Below are 17,092 nucleotides of genomic sequence, written 5' to 3'. Positions count from 1 at the left end.
AGGAATCAGAACGAGCCAACATCGGAGCCAGTCACCCCAGTCCGTTCAGGCAGCCATTAGTCTACTTGCCGTCACTATGGCAGAAGAGCCGAGCAAAATGGGTAGGACGCCATGCGACATCTTCGAAGGGCGCTAGTAGAGGGATAGCAGAGTAACATGCGAACTCCTGCGTAGCTGGCCAAATCTCCTGCATTGCTACTTAGACATTGGGTCACTCGCCCTGGTATGTGAACAGCCGGACCATGGTGGCTGTGGCCTTGCGGCCTCCGATCAAATCCCCCGCGTAGAATGTATTCCGTTCCGTTGCGGCCGAGAAATGGCGGCCGTCGCGCCTCGAGGTTGTAGGGATTGCGGCCGGATACTGTTGGGGAATTCGAGTCACGCAGCCGGCGTTAAGCGCATCGTGCGACGGCGGGCCTATTTCGCTGGCTGATAATGTGATGGTGGAGTAGCCTAATGGTGGAATACGAGAGTGAGGTGTATCAGACACTGAGCGTAAAGTAGGTAAGCGTAGTGGCAGCAAAAGATTGATGTGAAGTAAAGAAGGGTAGAAAAAAGAGAGAGGCGGAACGAGGGGAAGTGGGAGGAGAGGGAACGAGAGAGGGAACGAGAGAGGGGACAAGGGAGGGGACGAGGGAGGGAACAAAAGAGGGCGAGAGAGGGCGAGGGCACGAGACAGACGGGGAACGAGAGAGACGAGGGAACGAGAGAGACGGGGAACGAGAGAGACGGGGAACGAGAGAGGGCGAGGGAACGAGAGAGGGCGAGGGAACGAGAGAGGGCGAGGGAATGGGCGAGAGGGGGCGGGAGCGAGAAAGGGAGCGAGAGCGAAGCAAGGGAGCGAGAGGAAGTAAGGAGGAAGTAAGGGAGGAAGTGAAGGTGTGAAAAAGGGAAGAGAGGGACAAACATGGCCCAGGAAGGCGAAGAAGAGGCATAGATGCAGGAATAGATCCTGGACCGGAAGCAGGCGAAAGGGCAGCTTTGGCTACCCACGCCCAAATGCGGTCAAGGGGAGGCGAGAAAGAGTCCCAACGGCCGCCCGCGCTGAAACGGTCGAACCTGATCACCCGGATAACCAGGAGGGCACCGTTTGCGCCGTATGGGGGCTGGGCTTCCCTGGACCCCCGGCCCCCCGACAAGCAGCACCAGAATCGGTCCAAAGCCAGCGCATGGATAGTAGCTCGTGACGGACAGGGCCACCGACCCGTGGGTCTTGGCGGCGCGCTGCGGGTATATAAGGGTGACCTGCCTCCCATCATTGTCAGTAGTTTTCTCTTCCTTCTTCGCGCCTCCGCCCGGAGCGCCGGCCACCCTTGCAGCTTGAACAGACTCCTCTTGGCGCCCTGCGGCTTGAACAGACTCCTCCTGGAGGCCTTGCGGCTTGAACAGACTCCTCTCGGCGCCCTGCGGCTTGAACAGACTCCCCCTGGAGGCCTTGCGGCTTGATGCAATGAGAAAACATCTGAATATTCATTTATGTCCAGGTTTGCTGCATCTATACACAGTTCAAATACTCCCCACTCCCTGGAATGCTTTGGGGGAGAAATGCGGGAACAGACTCCTCTCGGCGCCCTGCGGCTTGAACAGACTCCTCCTGGAGGCCTTGCGGCTTGAACAGACTCCTCTTGGCGCCTTGCGGCTTGAACAGACTCCTGCTTGCAGCTTGTCTGACTCCCGCCTGTGTTGTCCAAGAGCTTGAACTGACTCCCGCTCGTGTCGATCAGGGGCTTGAACTGACTCCCGCTTGTGTTGTCCGAGAGCTTGAACTGACTCCCGCTCGCGTCGATCAGGGGCTTGAACTGACTCCCGCTCGTGTCGATCAGGGGCTTGAACTGACTCCCGCTTGTGTTGTCCAGAAGCTTGAACTGACTCCTGTCGGGCTGGTTGATGGTCTTTTTGCTCGGTCTCCCTCATGCGGTCGAGTTATCTCCTGCAGAGGGGTATCGGGCCTGGCTCTGGCGTCCGCAGTTCGAGTCATCTCCTGCCGCCTTTGCCACCCGGGTTTTCCTCCTACATTCGAGCATCTCATGTACCGAGGTTTTTCCCTGCACCTGCTAGTGGCAGTGCGGCCAGCGAAGCCGGCCTCTGCGCCTGTACGTGGTGCTGGCTACGAACCTGTTCGCGCGGATCGGACAGTCCCGACCCCGCGAGCAGAGCCAATGCAGAGACGCGAATAGAATAGATGAATACAATATATTGGCGAATACTTACGTACATACATCGCACTCCACGCACTTTCTCTCGTACTTCTTGAATGGCAGATCGTCGCCGCCGCCCGTAGCTTTCCTCCTCCTGCGCCTTGGTTCTGCGCCTATGCGACCACTCCCTCTCGTGCTGTAGCATCAACTGTACAGATCCCCCATGTGGTTTGGCAACACGTACTTGCCAAGGCGTAATGCGGTGGACGTGCCGCCGCCAAAACCGCTCGTGCTAATTCGTCAGTGCAATATGTCCCGCTTGCATCTGGGGTCAACTGCGGCTGGTTTTGAGCAGGCCGAAAAGTCGTATTGGCGACACCAGAATGGAAGTCCACCAGAATGGACGTTCGCCAGAATGGACGCACCCCAGAACTGGTCCACGACGATGCGAGACCTTACTGCTTCGCCTCTCCATGGACATCCTCACGCGCTGTTTCCGGCCCTTGGTCACAATGTCGCCCAGTCTGCAGCACCGAGACTGGCTCAGGAGCGGGACTGTCAGTGGCGCGCCGAAACCATCCAGCGTCTGAATGGGCGGGCCAGAAGCAGCACCGAAAGGGCCGTTCACGCGCGGGGGGCGGATGCGCTGCTAGAGCAGTTCAGGGGTGGGGAGCAGCCAATCCAGAACTTGACCCTAGCCCCGGTCGACCTCGTTCTGAGGACCGTAGGACGCAGAATGCCTCTGAGCCAGAATCCACACCAGGACACGGTGGTACATCCCACACGTAGAGTCCGGACTGACGGCAGCTGCAGATGAGCTGCTTGCTCACGAATAGGCCAAAGATCCGAAATCACACGCTGTCGGCCGCTTTCGGTGCAGGCTCACTTCGACCCTCCGCCACGTCTGCTCCGAGTCGGATGCTGCCAATCGGCTCTCGCATGGCTATGCTTCACAAGTCGTGCTTCGTCCAGAACTTCGCCTCTGCCCATAAGTGTGGCTATGGATCAGTACTTCCCAACTGGAAAGCCCAACTCCGCGCCTGACAGCCTAGCCACCAAACTGTGCTGGGCTCGCATCCATGCTTGCTGCTTCATTACAGCAGCGCACGAGCTGGGCCACAGAAATATCAGTTTTGGGGTCAAGGCTCTCAGTGAGTTGCATATTCCATTATCCTTCGCCCACCTTGCTCTCCTTCACCTGTAACTTCCTCTATTCATCCGTCACTTCCATCCACGCCGACATGCTCCCTTCGCAGCGATACGGTGCACAGCGTCCACACCACCCACGGCAGGGCCGACCATCAGCAGGCCACGCCACCACCGCGCACGCATCTGCACCCGCACCTGCGTCTGCGCCCAAGACTGTCGCTCCTTCCGCAACGCAGCTCCAGCCTCCGAGCCAACAACCACTGTCCTTTCCAGACGTTCCTAACTTCTTCGACAACGCGGAAGGGCTCGGCTCGGGCCCTTTCAGCTCGCCGCTACCGTAGGTCCCTCCACATCCAGTCCGCGCGTTGTGCTGAAAACGAAGAACGTCGGGCGACACCCAAGAACTGCTGGACAAGGTGGGTGAGCTGCTGGACAAGGTCAACGCCGTCCAGTCTCAGCTGGCCCACCACAACGAAAAGTAAGTCTATCCCCGCCCTCGTACAGCAGAGTTCTCCTACTCACGCACGCCCACGTCTTGCCAGCTTCACGACTTTGTAGGTCTCCACCACCGTCGCAACGATGCGCTTATCTGACCGCAGTGCCCGGACAGCACAAAGAAGGTCGAACAGCTGTAAGTCACCGTGTATTCAGTCTGACGCAAATTGTCAACTGACATAAGTACAGGTTCCTGCAGCAAACGCAAAGGCTCACGGGCTGGTTGTCGCAGGTGAAAGCCCTGTTTGAGCGATTCGTCCCCGTGGGCGACGCCGATCCCTTGGGCGATACCTTTTTCGATCAGGTATAAGGGTTCGCAAGGGCTATTGGATGTCGGTGGATTGGGCTATTCGCTGACATGATGGGCCATGGCTGTCGAATTGTGTAGCCTCCCCTAGCATTGTAGTGCCGACCGCTGGTGCTCCACTCCTCTGCCAATGGCTGACCTTTGTTGTCTCGTTGACTCGGGTCTCTATGAACCACGTAGTGGTGCTCGGAAGTCGGGCGAGAATCGTCGGCGGGATGCGTCTATCATGCGATGCATGCAGGTCGGTCGTGGCAATGTCTATCACGCTGGTCTCGTGGGGACTGGGTAGCCCCGTTGGCCTCAAGGAGTCACTCTATGCCTGCGTGCTTCGGGCTTGATGGTCATTCAAAACAGTGAATAGCAATCGTGGTCGCTGTGCTATCGTCTCTTAATAGTCGTGCATGCTGCCTTGCTCAAGTCGCGAGCTTGTCCCCGCTCCTGTAATGCTCGCCGCCATGCTGTGTCGGGTTTCGACTCATGTCGTCGGTCGTCGGTCGTCGGTAGTCGGCGTACGCTATGCGGCGCGTTGCCAGCGCGATAGAAGAATCGTCTTTTTTGTGCCTCCTAAATTACGTCGTTATGTCGGATAAGAAGTTAATCATGGCATTTGTTGCTGTTACAAGCTCTGACTGCAATTGAACCAGAAGCCCGGCCCCAGTGGCACAGCCGCCTCTCCTGTGGCTGACACCAGCCACCCCCTTAACCCGCTTCTTCTATCGTCCAATATTCATGCTCTTTTGGCACGTGAGCCGAATAGTTTCCATGCAATGGTCACAATCACAACAATCCTTCAATCTAGGCAGTGAACTTTCATTTTCGATACTCTACCAGTAATTCTACGGCAGGTCCTACGGTTTCTCCCATACTATGTACAACGTCTCCGTGCTAGGCTAGCACTGGTAGCTTGTCGAGATCTCCAATTGCTGCAATGGTCATGCATATCTCCGCCGTTTGTCCTCTCCATACAAGGCCTGGCTCGCCTCTCGCTTGCCATTACTTCCCCCGCGGCTTCCATCACGGCCGACTCTGCCAACACCATCAGTGGGCTGATCTGGGGAGCGACAGAGCTCGACTGCCGTGCGGGCATCGACAACCATGCGCGGGCTGAAATGGTACCGTCGTAGGGTGGCAATTCATATGTTGGCGGCAGTGGCGCAACCCGGCCTGCAACAGTCGTCTTCTTTCCGAGGGCGTTGATGAGCTCTTGTTGCGTATGTATTGCATGGGATTGCAGTGCATACGTCGTCTGCATGTTCGTAAGGCGCGCCGAAAGCTCTGCGACAATGGCATGAAGCATACGGATCTCTTCGCTCAACTCTATGGCGCATGCGCAGACCTGACGTCGTGTCTTTGCCTCGTGTGCTGAAGTTATGGACACACCGAAAGGGGCTGTAGAGAGAAGGGAGAGGGTGTGGTTATCCATCATTGTGGCATATATTGTTTCGCGGCTTTGAAGGTAGAACGGAGATCAGGTGGTAAGAGTCTGTAAACGGCTGCTGCGAACTGGAAAGGGATGATGGCGGGTCTGGATGCAAATGCCTTTAATAGATGACTCACCTGCGTCACGTGTCTGCCACGCACCAGTTGTACGGCTGCTATCACACGGTGCGGCGACCGCACTACCGACAGCCAGTTGTGATGCAGTCCCATAAGCACGGAAGCGGTCGATGTCGTCCTTTTGCTTCGGCGGTGCTGTCGGGGGTGTGTTTGCGCGTACCAGGATAAGCAGGCATGGACTGTGCCGCAGAAGTCATATGTTCGGCGTCTACTTTTGTCGCTCTCGGTGGGAGTCGAAGGAGGCGGGCGACTAAAGTAAAACAGTACCGGCGCCTGGTGGAATCCCCATCTGGCTTCAAATCCGCCGTTGTTCGCTGGCTTTCGTTATTTGGAGCGGCGGATCAGCAACTCTGCCTCCTGAGATCCGCATCTACCATATCGTAGCCTGTGCATCTGACATTTCTGTTAGCCAGCAAATGACACTCGCAAAGTGGACGTAGTAGGATTAAGATGCTTTAAACCGCTACAAAGAAGCATTCTGCTATCCGCAGATAATATTAGCGACACAGAACGGCTTTACATAGTTGGCACTACCAAGTACCACACCAGTCTCTGTTTTATGAATGTATCTTGAGGTACTGTACAGTACAAAGTCAATAGAGCCAGAGTAGCTTCAGCTAGCACGGTCAGAAATAGACGCAAAAAGTATGCTTCATTGTAGGGTTACGGGTAGGTACGATCCAGAGGAGCAAGATTGGAGGTACAGACCTAAAATGCTACTTTGTAGCTAAGAGCTGCGCCCCTATAACTATATCATCATTTGTCCAACCTTTCTCAAACGAGTCATGACTTCATCCCTTGTGTAAGGCCCTGAGGCAGATGACCTGAACTCGAGCGGTGCTGGGCAACCCTGGTCCAACGCAGTCAACTTAGCAACCACCGAATCGTTGTTGTTGGCTTACTGAACGGCATACTGATGAAAGTCGACGGCGTTCTTGTGCTTCTTCCGCGAGGAGTTCCTCGAACACGCTCTACCGTGGCCTGTAAAAACCGCCATTCAGTGGATCTACTGCCAATTCAAGTTGATCACCAAGAGCCATGGAAGAGTTGGACACCATCACGGGTTCCGCACCCATGACCTATGATGTGTTTTGTTCAGAAAACCTCAACGGATACTTTCCTGTTGATGTGAAATCTGAATATTCTTCTCCAATGGTTTGCGACAACGATTTCGACTTCACCCATGTATTTGGAGGCCCTGTACACCAGCCCGCCTCCCTTCTCGAGCCTAGAGGACCCTATGATTGGCAGCAATACCCGTCACCTGATCCCGTGGCACAGCTGTCTCTTATTCGAACGCTATCACCCAGGGTGGTCGCCCAAGGCTATGAGCGATTTTCACTACGGCCAGGAATAGCCGACAGCCACGCCATGGACGCTCACGGTATAGCCGCTCCATCGTCCATGCGTTTCCACAGAGATAGGAAGGCCGATTCGCCGGCTTCTGACCTACGAAGCAACGTGAAGGAGGTAGGTTACATGGATGACGCCCAAATCTCCGTAGCCAAAATCCCGAAATCAGTTCACGTGTGTAGCTTTCCGGGATGTAAGAATAGGACGGCTTACAAGAGGCGCGAGCACCTTCAGAGACACCAGAACACGTACGACTTCGTCCGCCCTTTCCCGTAATGCCCGCTGCTGACAGCTTACTGTAGGAAACATGGCCTTGGACCAGAGGCGGAGTGCGACTTCTGTGGTAGGAAATTTAACCGGAAAGACAATTGGATGCAGCACCTGAGGCTCCACACGGAGCCTAACCGCCCGCTGCGCGGACGAACTTTCATTTTGGGGCGGTCTTGAAGTACAAGGAAGAGAGGAGCAAAATCAAGCCCCGGAAACTTCCATTTACAAAACAACAGCTGGCGGAAGGTGACTTGTCCAAGCGAGTGACCAAGTCGGAGGCTTGTGCCCGCGGTTGTGGTGACAGAGGCCCCAAGAACTGCGTTGGCGGAGGTTGCGCGAACCAACAGGATCTGGACGCCTCAGAGTAGCCGTCGTTGGCTTCAGACTTGCGCGACCGAGACACATACCGAGTGCCACCCGGTGTGTACAACATCGCCTTGCTTTATAGTCTGTAACACATACCTTGGCTGCGGGAAGCTTGCCGTTTTGCGATTTACTGTTATCTACTCTGTGGGTGGAGTCGGATTTGAATGGGGGAACGGGGATAAACACAGATGTACAAGCAAAACCAGAATCAAAATCCCGCAATCACGAATGGTCTTCAGTGGGGAGCAACCTGCCTAATACGTGCCGTTGTAGATGTTGTAAAGAGTATCACGATGTCACACGCATGCCAACGAAGGCATGCATATCGACCCAACGGATAACAACATTCCTGAAGGGTATGGCGGCTAAGGAGATAAAAGACGTCCGAAGGATGTCAGACTAGGTGTATATAAGCTTGACGAATCACCCTCCCGGATGGAGAGGAAAGACAGAAGACCAGAGCCCCTAGAAGTGCCATAGTCAATTATTAGTTGAGTCAGAACCAAGCCCTTACTGCCCTTGTCACACACGAGCCATTGCCAAAGAAACCAAACCCGGCGACGTGGAGATGGCTTGTGGGAACGTGAGCGTTGGATAGGAGTGTGTTAGCAGAAGAGATTAGGGGTTCTAAGTAGGCAGGGTACGCCGCCTTGCCGTCCAATCATGGACTTGCCGGCACGCCTGGGAGTACGGAAGGCAGTCGAATTTCAAGGTATCTGGGTCCAAGTCCGCGGAGGACGTCCCCACAAATAGCAGTTCGCAGTCGCAGCTAAGCAGGTCACTGAGGTTTTTTTGGACCATTTTGGCGGACTCCTCGAACTCATAGGCTAGATTATAGCAACGTGCGAGCTGCTCACCAAGCTCTCGGTGCTCCATAAAATTGAAAGGACGATTTTGTGCAGGCATGGCCGGAAGGAATGATAACAGGATTAGGGTAAAGGCTTTGCTGACGAAGGGAAGGACGAGAAAATCCAGGAGTGTAGAGGCCGGGCACCTGGACTTTATACCCGTGTGGCTTTAGTTGCCGGGAGACTCGGAAGGGTGACGAAGTTGAAAGAGAAAAGCCCGTGCAAATTCCACTTCAAGGAGAACAGTTGGCCAAGGATGACAATCCCCCTGAAGCTTTGTTGCCAAGGGAGGCCTCGAAACATATCCTAACGCATTACTGGGACACATCCTCTGAACTCAGCTTCTCTTCGTAGTTGGTTAAGGTGTCTTGCTTTGTAACGAACAGATTCGTGGCAGCCAACTGTGTTTTTCCAGACCTCGCCGCAAACTATAGCATGAGTCTCTGCGAGGCCCGGTCTGTCGCTGTGGCAAATAGAGGAAAGCGAATGTGCAGATCAGGAGACAGGTGGACAGGTGGATGGCGATTGAGAAGCCTCCGATTACGTGGTATACACAATCTCAAACATCACGAGTTCAGTTTACTTCTTATGGGCGATGGCATGCGCTAGGCGTCGAATGATATGTAGTCTACGGCTGAGGCGTGGGTATGCCGCGTCACTACTCCGTGAAGTAGGTGTATCTATATTACGGTTTACAACAAACAGGATGACTCTGTAACCTGATAAATTCCTACACAAGGCCTAGGATGGAAACACCGTCGCCGCCCATGCCGTGGCATGTACTTCATTCCAATCGTTGGACGACTAGGTAGAGCCATCATGAAAAGGGCAGCCATTAGATTCCCATCATCCAAGCCATCTAGAAGGGGCGGCGTGCACTTCCGGTTTGGGATTCGGTCAGTCGTGCCTCGTCCACATGCCTCTCCTGACACGGAAGCTACCCAGGTAAGGGCCAGTTTTCCACCGGGACTCTTCGCTTCGCCGTCCCAGTGGCGTCGTCGTTTGCTGGCCGCTTCGCCGTCTCGGGACGGGTTGGCTCCTCGCCATATTGCGCCAAGACCGACACATCCCCCTCAGCCACATCACACAAGGTAGGCTCGGCCATGCATGCCGGTGTCGACCCGTTCGACTCAAGTATTGGCGATAGAGGTTGGGGTAGGTAGACTGTAGGTGACTGGAGAAGCGGACTATAGCCGGGCTGTTCACTCTCGAGAGCACTGATGAGATCCGCCTGGGTTGTCAACACCTGCTCCTGGAGATCGCGAGATGCCTGCATCTCACTGGTTTGCTCCAAAAGCGCCGCTACCTTCATTTGCGCTGGACATTCTCCGCGCCTAGCTTTTGGACCTGAACATGGCCATTGTAGAGGTGGACTACGAATTCGTGCATAGCTGCACTGAACACACCAAACGGCACCAGGTGTGCCGTTTGTCGAGTGACCTGACTAGATGCCATGACTCTTTTTATTTTTACTGTTGCCTTATGCATGAGCAGGGCTTGTGTTTGTGTGTGGGTGTGTGTATTAATATGCTTATTAGGGTTAATTGACGGAAGCCGGGGTCGAATAACGTGATATTCAAACCAGAGTGCATTTAATATAGTGTGTGCACCCTCGGACAGCAATAGTATCTGAGGTGACTACCAGGTTATTTGTGTGTTTCTATTCTCCCCTTTTCCATTCGTTTCGATCGTCGTACACGATAGTATATCCCAGTTTTGCGTTCCCGTTGACGGATTCGTGCGGACCGGGGAGGTTTGCGGCGGCTGCGTTGCGTTTCCCAATAATTTGCAGCTTGACCCAGATTCTCATTCGGTTATTCGTAGAGATTGTGTTGGATCTGACCCTGAATCGATTCTGCAAGCTCATCCACATCCCGCTAATGCTTCTGAAGCTCGTCATTCTCGAAATCCTGCTCAAAGCTATACAGGGGCTTGACTGGGTGACACTCCTGCTCATTGATTTAGGCGGCCTATGTTGATAGCTTCGCCTCAGGTACTTCTGAGGCGGCCTGCTCTATCGACACTGCTACAGCAGGGATGGGGCGAGACCATGCGCAGTGCTCTCGCGGAAGGGATGCTTCGAGGACGTTGAACCCTCCCAATCGTACTGCGCGGGAAGATAGCCCTTCGCCTGGCCGGTTCCGCCCAAGGATGAGCTGCATAGTGGTGCAGGGCTAAGGGAATGTGCTCGTGTTGGATCGTCATTCGTCGTTCCGTCATGCCCAAGCCCAACCGTGGAAAGCTCATCTAATGCCCTCCTCAGCTCCTCATCACATTCTGCGGGATTTTGTTCAAGGAAGCGTAGCATATCGTCCAATATTGTACCTCCCGAGTTACTTCCATCAAGGCTTTCAGGTGGTAATCGTGTTGAAGGAAGAGTTCACCGCCTGATCCTCTATCCGCGGCGGGAGAACAGGAATGAAACCGCCACTGTCTAGCCCGCCCCTTCTATGCGCCTATTATTACCAGTTTCATAAGTTTCAAAGCCTGCATATAAGTTCGACAAACCGCTACGTACGACCAATGGCTTTACGCAACCCCGAGAGCATCAATTCTCCTCACCGCGATCGTGTCACATCCACCCAGCGATTCTACTCGAGCGAGCGATATGTTTTTTTCACCCCATGAACCGTAGGGCAGGCCCTGAAAGAGCGTCGCAGCCATTACCAGAAATGCTCTGGCCTCAGATGAGCTGCAGGTGTAATACGTGAAACGGCAAGTATTGCTCACAGGTACAAACAGTAACGAGTCTTTCCACTGACACGTTCCATATTTTGCCGCCGTCCTGCCACATACACATAGGCTATTCAGTTTTGTTGCTATCATATACTACAGTAAAGCCGTGTGGTGACTACTACGTCTCTTATGCCCATCCTAACGGTAGTAGCTCGGTCAATATTGAAGCTGGGATCGATAGTGCTACCGAGAACTTCATAAAGTGTACGAGAGGCCCCGGTGCTTGATCGGGTACAGTGCTCCTTTAACCAGTTCCTCGCCATCGAAATCAGTTGTTATTGATTCTTGCTTCCCCGCGCAAGGAATCATGCCAACCAAAACCACTCTGGAAGCATGTCTAATATTCAGCAGAAACACACGGAAGGAGAACGACCTGCGTCACCGCAACCACATAGGCGTCAGCATCGGTAATTCTCTCTACTATTCGGCTCATGTACCTGACTCGTCATGCTGACTGCTATGTTCCAGAAACTGTTACTCAGGTGTTGGTCCCCTTTGCTCCACAACAGCGGTCACAGCAAACATAGGTAGAGGATGATTGGCAAGGAAGCACCAAGCATTCATTATGCTGGCCTGGTGCGATTGGATCTACCAGAGTCGCCACGGCCACAGCAAGGCAGATACGATTTCTTATCTACCAATGTATCAAGTATCAATTTGCCTCCCCAGAATCATGACCAACATGCCTAAACCAAGCTAGCTGTCAGCGTGTTCCTTAGGTCTAGTCCAATATAAATACGGCAGCTCGAAGCTTTCGTCAATCTTTCCGGGTTGAGTGTACTGGTAACGCCCCCACACGCGTTCAGTAATAACGAACTGGAAAGCACGGCCAACATGGAGATAGGAACACAGGACAGTCAACCGATATTTCATCAATATCACAAAACCTATGGTGTAAGCTTTGTCCTGTCCATCCCCAAGTGTGGAATTATTGGGATTGATGAGGAAGGAACTAAACGACTAATTGCGCAGTTGGAGAAACTTCCGAAAAGATCCCCAGAGAAAGACATCCGGAAGCAATACGAGTCGCAAACCTCTTGCACCAGTATCGAGCCCGATGACGGAAGTTTCGGCCAAGGCGAGACAGGAGCTGTTAGCTTCAACCTAGAACCATTCCAGTTGCATGATAGGGTTCGTACTTCTTCGGACGATGTGGACGAAGCTATCGAGACACGACGTGCATTGGAGAATGGTCACGAAGATTCTATGCTTTCTGTGGTACAATCGCAACCGAACTATAGGTCTGAAAGGTCGCGCGTATCCCCAAAGCCAGCTACCAAGCGTTGCCACTCACGAAGCATACACTCTGCCGAAGCTGCTCATGATCCCCGGGCAAGCGTTGTAGAGAATGTAGCCCAGGACTCGGATTCAGACTCAGATTGGATAAACACCTTCCGGTATCGTCGTCTAGCAAAGCGCAGACAACAACAAGCCGCTGCATCATTGCGACGCATCAGACTTCCTCGGCCCACTGTCAGAAGCCAAAAGTCTACTAAGGCACCGGCCAATTGCGCAAAGGCCAGCATACAAAATTGTGGAAGTAATCTCCAAGAGCAAGCCTATGCTAAAGCTGTGGTCAATGACAAGAAGATAGGGGCGTCTGGGATTGCTCAGGACAGCCTGAGCAAGAGCGAAAGTGGGAATACTAATGGCCGATCAGCGGGCGAAGATCAGACGCTCCAAACCGATGTCCACAATACTTCCAGTCATACAGATCCACCAACAGGAACTCCTGTCGCACTTCCTAGCACGGAGCATAGTAGCGGGAGCAACGCGAGGATCTATGGGACAGCTCCTACTCGCGCGTCGCCGGCACCCAGACGACAAAGCCCGACCGACGAGTCAATAAGAGCCCCATCAAGGCATAGGAAACACCAACAAATAGAGGATCAAGACCCGATGGCAAATTTGGGGAACGACCTGCTGCCTGCGGGTGACGGCACGGGAAAGGCAACTGATACAAGGACACAGCGTAGCTCTACATCTTCCCGTGAGTTGACCGACGAGCGAACGCGCAGTTTGAGGTCGGCCCAACCTACCAAAAGTCCTCGCGCAGGTGCCTCTGCCTCTTCGGAGCTCTTCAAAGGCATGGTTTTTGCTCTATCCTTCAACTCTCAGGACGAAGCCAGGAAGGAGTCCACCGAGTCCCTCATCCGACGAGCGAGTGGAAAGATACTTGTAACTGGTTTCGACGAATTGTTTGAACCTGCCTGTCTTGGCTTCCCACAGAAGTCATCTTCATCCACTGGGGCAAGGAGCCTAGCCTTGAAGCCTGATTTTCAAGCTGCTGGCTTTACGGCATTGATAGCCGACAGCCACTCTCGCAAGGCCAAGTACATGCAGGCCCTTGCATTAGGATTGCCTTGCTTGTCTGCGAAGTGGATCTCCACCTGCGTTTCTAGAGGAAAGGTTGTGGACTGGTCTTCATATGTGCTTTGTGCTGGCTCCAGCAGAGTACTTGGTGATGCGATATGCTCTCGCCACATACCTATCTACGAAGCCAGTAGCAACACGCTTCCGGAAACCTTGGAAGAAAAGCCAGCGTTTCTGCGGAACATGCGTATTCTTACCGTCCTCCAAAAAGGCAGTCAGAGGAAGCATATGCCATATTTCGTACTCCTGCAGATGTTAGGGGCAACTCTAGTCCGCGCAAAGAGTATTGAAGAGGCTATGACAGAAACGGAAGGCAGCGGCCATACGTTTGATTTTATCTATGCCCCAGGCCAAGGCGCCAGTGCGGAAAAAAGCAGGTCGAGCATAAATTACAATTACCAATTGCATGGAACCAGCATACTCACAGACGAGACACTCATGCAGAGCATTATACTGGGAAGGCTTGTGGAAGAGGACGAGATGGAAGGGTGACGGTAACTGAAAGCCACAATCTAATCTTTGCTCTTATGGGGCTTGAGCTACGGCTGATACAGGGCGGTGCTGGTTGCCTAGAATGGTCGGAGGCTCAGGGATTCAGGATCATATCATCATCTATGGCCTTGGACTGCTGTTCCCGTTGTAAATCTTCTGCGGAGAGCCCAGCTTGGGAATTGGAAGACTTTCTTCGGAGGATCCAACCACTTGTTGGAGAATGTCAGTGCACTGCTACTTGTGCGGGACAAGGCAGGCATGCAAAGTAAAAGTATCTGGTGACCGGGCGACCCTGTGGCAGCTCCGAGACTGTGTTTAGAATGTCAGTGATACAACTCGCCGAAATACAGGTCGCACCACTATTATGATGGTGCACTGGCTGGTGAGCATAACCACCCCCTTAGCCGCCGCTAGGTATTCAATAAGCATACCTTTCCTTACATAGGGTGGAAGTAGGCTTCTACACTTATAGATCACATAATATTCCCAAGCCAGCAGATGGAGCCGTCACTCATTCTTCCTGCTTGAGATAGCCTATAATGACGTCCGCTTGTATTGGTGCATCACTATAAAACAACGCTTCAACAAATGTTGGTGACCGAACCAAAGCGCACACGACGTTGACGCGGAAGTGCTGGGCGGGATGCTATCTCGGCATTGTGTCTTGAGACTGCTAGGTTCCCGACTGGTATCTACCTTGTTTGTCCCACCATACAATTGTATCGACGATCAACGAAAGACCACAGGAAGTGGCTACTCCAGCTCCGCCATGAACGGCTCTGGAGGCCAATATGAGCGGGAATGTGCCTGAAGGTAAGAGAGGGCCATCTCTGCATGCTTGGCGAATCCTGTGTACGATGTCCTCGAGCCACTGCTAACTTTAGCAGGCTAAGTCACAAGGGCCGGAATGAGGTCCGCTAGCCAGCTGAGAGAATTGCCTATACTGGCAGCCGATGCGGCAGAAAGCGAGTATGTTGCTGGACGGCTGGCTTACAGTAAGGTCATGATATAGCCTGTGATAATGGTGCTTTTTGGAGCATCCCAGTAGTTATGGAACATGTGTACACAGGGCGACACTGCCTAATTAGCAAGACTTTGAGTTTTGTTTCCACTTGGATCCAACTACGGTAAAGTACTGTATAGCATAAACGGCTGGAAAAAGCTTTCGTTATGGACATATTAATACACACACCCACACACAAACACAGGCCCTGCTCATGCACAAGGCAACAGTCAAAATAAAAAAGAATCATGGCATCTAGTCCGACCCCTCAAGAAACGACACAGCCGGTGCCGTTAGGGGTTTCCAGTGCAGCCATGCACGAGTTCGCAGTCCACCTCTACAATGGCCAAGTCCAGGTCCAAAAGCTAGGCGCGGAGAATGTCCAGCTGCAAACCAAGGTGGCGGCGCTTTTGGAGCAAATCAGTGAGATGCAGGCATCTCGCAATCTCTAGGAGCAGGTGTTGACAACCCAGGCCGATCTCATCTACTCTCAAGAGTGAACATCGCCAATACTCGAGCCCAACCGGTCGATACCGGCGTGCATGACCGAGCCTACCGTGTGCGATGTGACTTTGGGAGATGTGTCGGCCTTGGCCCAATATGGCAAGGAGCCAACCAGTCCCAAGGCGGCGAAGCGGCCAGCAAACGATGACGTAACTGGGACGGCGAAACGAAGAGCCCTGATGGGAAATTGGCCCTTATCTGAGTAGCTTTAGAGTTAGGGGAGGCGTGTTGACGAGGCACGACTGACCGAATCCCAAACCGGAAAGTGCACGCTGCCCCTTCCAGATGGCTTGGGTGATGAGAATTCAATGGGTGTCTCCATCAGATTGTGGTACCAGCTCAAACTATATCGGAAGTGCAAATGTCACTAGTCATATCATGGGTTGGAAAGCCAAAGCCATATTTGGGGGAAGGGGGGTGCGAGAGAGACCGACTGCTAGAACGACAATACTATAGCTTTCGCTATTGGCCGGCTTCGGTTCCTGCTCCCGCTGGCAGGCTTGGTAAAAGTCCCTTGTTTCATACACCAATAGTGAAGTGCAATGTGGCTTGATCACGAATGACCTCGGATGCAAAAGCCCTTTATTTGAACTCTCTAGATCCGGATGCAATCTTTGAAGCCCTCCACCACCACGTTAGTCTCCCGGAAGCGGCCAAACATCACGATTGTCTCCAGGATGGTTCGCCAAGGAAGGACATGCCTCGTCAGGATGTGCCGTACCACACGAGACCATACGCGTGATCAGGGGCGCGTTCGCGAACGAGATTCTCACCGAGCACAGGACCTACGGCCCCCTCGACGACTTCGTCATGACCGGGAAGGTCACCCGACGTGATTTCGACCCAGCGCATTTAGTGATTTAACCCCAAATACCTAACACGAGTTCGGCAACGAGCACTTACTACATCAATTACCTTACCTACTTCGCTTCTTCGCTGTTCCGCGTTTTACTTAATGATACAGGAGACTCTTCTTCCTATGTATTCCGAGATCAACAAGTCTGTCTATCACTTTGAGACCCAGAACTGAAGTCTGCAGGTAGTGAAGGAAGTCCTTTATCATGTCACTCAATCAGGATAAAGAACTCGATGATCTCCAAGGACGACGAAGCACTTCTTAACCGAGAATCGTGGACCTAAATAAGTATGCTACGAACTTCTGAGTACCGCGTCAGTCATCTTTTGACGTCTCTAGCGTGAGATACGATGCCCAGGTTGCTATGAGATACTATGATCAGGCGTATACAGAAACAGGGCTGCCTTGAATACGGGTGGGTACGAACCAAAAGAGCAGCTCTGAAGGATAGGGGTAGCGTGAACCTACGCTACTTCATGGATACGTGAGAGAACTACTTCATGTATTTCGGCTGCCGGGAGGGTGACTGAACTAGTCCGATCCAGAAAACACGAACGTTCGTTCTGCTGCTCAGCCCTTGAAGGGGGAAGTGGTGCATCGATGCTGCCCTTCTGTCTCCGCCGTTCCTTTCGGACCGGAAGAGGA

At 53.2% G+C, this 17,092-nt stretch overlaps 2 protein-coding genes across 2 annotated transcripts; both read left to right on the top strand.

Annotated features, from left to right (window-relative positions):
- Positions 1-6,684: 6,684 nt before the first annotated feature.
- PG998_014442 (uncharacterized protein) lies at positions 6,685-7,275 on the top strand (the record flags this gene model as incomplete). Its single annotated transcript, XM_066881258.1, has 1 exon — positions 6,685-7,275. One exon carries the CDS (start codon positions 6,685-6,687, stop codon positions 7,273-7,275), a length of 591 nt encoding a protein of 196 aa, XP_066723789.1.
- Positions 7,276-12,053: 4,778 nt separating this feature from the next.
- On the top strand, positions 12,054-14,084 carry PG998_014441 (uncharacterized protein; the record flags this gene model as incomplete). The annotated part of the gene is made up of 1 exon (XM_066881257.1): positions 12,054-14,084. The coding sequence occupies one exon, from the start codon at positions 12,054-12,056 to the stop codon at positions 14,082-14,084; it is 2,031 nt and encodes a 676-aa protein (XP_066723788.1).
- Positions 14,085-17,092: the final 3,008 nt, after the last annotated feature.

The sequence above is a fragment of the Apiospora kogelbergensis genome, assembly GCF_038363985.1.
Source record: "Apiospora kogelbergensis strain CBS 113332 chromosome Unknown utg000011l_segment0_segment0, whole genome shotgun sequence".
Taxonomy (NCBI): domain Eukaryota; kingdom Fungi; phylum Ascomycota; class Sordariomycetes; order Amphisphaeriales; family Apiosporaceae; genus Apiospora; species Apiospora kogelbergensis.
Note: the sequence above shows the minus strand (reverse complement) of the source record. Positions and strands in the feature narration are given on the sequence as shown.